The following is a 1,740-nucleotide window of genomic DNA, read 5'->3' as shown; positions in this document are numbered from 1 at the left end:
TCCAACACTCTACCCATTGCCCTATTGGAGGCTTGTTGTGAAATGAGCTGCGAATTGCACAACAACAACCATGACGGCTTTTTATACTGAGGAGGTGGAATCTCATCCAGGGGTTGCTAGGTAAAGGGGCTGAACGCAGATTCCGGTGGGTTGTCGTACGGCTTGCGACATCACAAAATGACGGAAGTATAAAACTTGTCGTTAATATACATTAAAAATACATTTACTTACAGTAAATATGCCCCTGGGTGCATTTTTTTGGTCCTAGAACTGTTTTTTTAAGAAGTACATACCCAAAGTTGAGTAAAAAAAAACTTTAAAAAGTGAATTTTTCATAATAGGTGCCCTTTAATAATAAAGTTTTCAAACTGACATTAGTTTGACATTTTATTTATAGAAATTCTGACTGTAAAGTAACCCTAAATGTTAGATTTTAATAGTATTTTATTAAAGTAACAAACCTCCAAGTCTGTCAAGAAATGGATGGCTTCAGGCAGCGTCACCAGGCGGTTCTTATTCAGCACTAGCTTCTTCAGTTTACCACACCTGATCAACAGAAAACCACACGAGGCTCCGTTTCATCATCTCTGAGTGTTTAAAAAAAACTCACTAACGCTTTTGTTACTGCAGAACTGACCTGCAGAGACCCTCAGGGATGAGTTCCAGGTGGTTGTTCGCAGCCATGAATTCGGTGAGGCTGGCCAGCTTGCCCACACCGGGAGGAAGTCCGTCGAAGTCCAGTTTGTTAGAATTGACGTACAGCTTCTTGAGTTTGGACAGCTTACAGATGGCAGACTGGAGAACCAGAATCAGATTTTCAGATAAATGCATGCGGTTTTCTGCTTCTGTTGATGCAGTTTAGAAGAATGACAGAATCAAAAGCTTCTCTATATAGAAATGTGCAGCTGTGGTTCTTACAGGCAGAGAGGTGAGTTGATTGCGACTCAGGTTGAGCGTCTCCAGCTGGGTCCACTGGTCGATACACAGGGAGAGCTCAGAAATCTGATTACTGCTCAGGTTGAGTCTCTTCAGGCTGCCCAATGAATAGAGGCACTCTGGTACCCGAGTCAGGTCGTTGCAGGACAGATCGACATCTGGGGGGAAAACAGGAAGTTGAACAAACAGAAGCGTGTTTATAAAACATCAGGAGTGGGCGTGAGTTACCTGCTAACTGCGTCAGGCCCTCCAGGCTGGTGGGCATGTTGCTCTGCGTCCTCTGGGTGTTCCTCAGGTGAAGCGTCTGTAACGCCACCATGGCTGGGAGCTGCCTGCTCGGATACACGCTTTGTTTCATTTTCAAATAAAAGATGCTAAAAACACTCTGTAAAATAAAAGTTTTTTTTACCGCAGCTGGGCGTGCATGAGTGGATTGTTGTTCAGAACCAGAGTCTGCAGGTGCGCCAGGCGCCTCATCTGCGGCGGCAGGCTGTCCAGCTTGTTGTCGCTCAGGTCCAGATACAGCAGGTCTGTCAGGTTGATGAACAGCTGGTTAGGGATGGAGTCGATGGTGTTGTGGCTCAGGTTCAGCACCAGCATGTTCTTGCTGTTCTCCAGGTCTCGGGGGATCTCAGTCAGCTGATTGTAGCTCAGATCCTAAAAGAGAAGAGAAATTTGAATCCTTTAGAAGAATAACAAAAAGCAGGTGGGCTAAAAAAAAGAAGAAGGAAACACATTCTTGTTCTTGGTTGCCAAAAAATAAATAAATAAATAAATATATATACACACACACACACACACACA

The 1,740-nt window shown here is 44.2% G+C and overlaps 1 protein-coding gene across 1 annotated transcript in view; it reads right to left on the bottom strand.

Moving 5' to 3' along the window:
* The window catches only part of flii (FLII actin remodeling protein), a gene marked incomplete in the record, with an annotated part of 29,943 nt that overhangs the window by 22,258 nt on the left and 5,945 nt on the right, over nt 1–1,740 (bottom strand). Inside the window, 5 exon segments of the mRNA XM_014006904.1 lie at nt 462–546; nt 638–795; nt 919–1,094; nt 1,165–1,268; nt 1,346–1,593. Coding sequence (XP_013862358.1) covers nt 462–546; nt 638–795; nt 919–1,094; nt 1,165–1,268; nt 1,346–1,593 — 771 coding nt within the window.

The sequence above is a fragment of the Austrofundulus limnaeus genome, unplaced genomic scaffold, assembly GCF_001266775.1.
Source record: "Austrofundulus limnaeus strain Quisiro unplaced genomic scaffold, Austrofundulus_limnaeus-1.0 Scaffold38, whole genome shotgun sequence".
NCBI lineage: Eukaryota > Metazoa > Chordata > Actinopteri > Cyprinodontiformes > Rivulidae > Austrofundulus > Austrofundulus limnaeus.
Note: the sequence above shows the minus strand (reverse complement) of the source record. Positions and strands in the feature narration are given on the sequence as shown.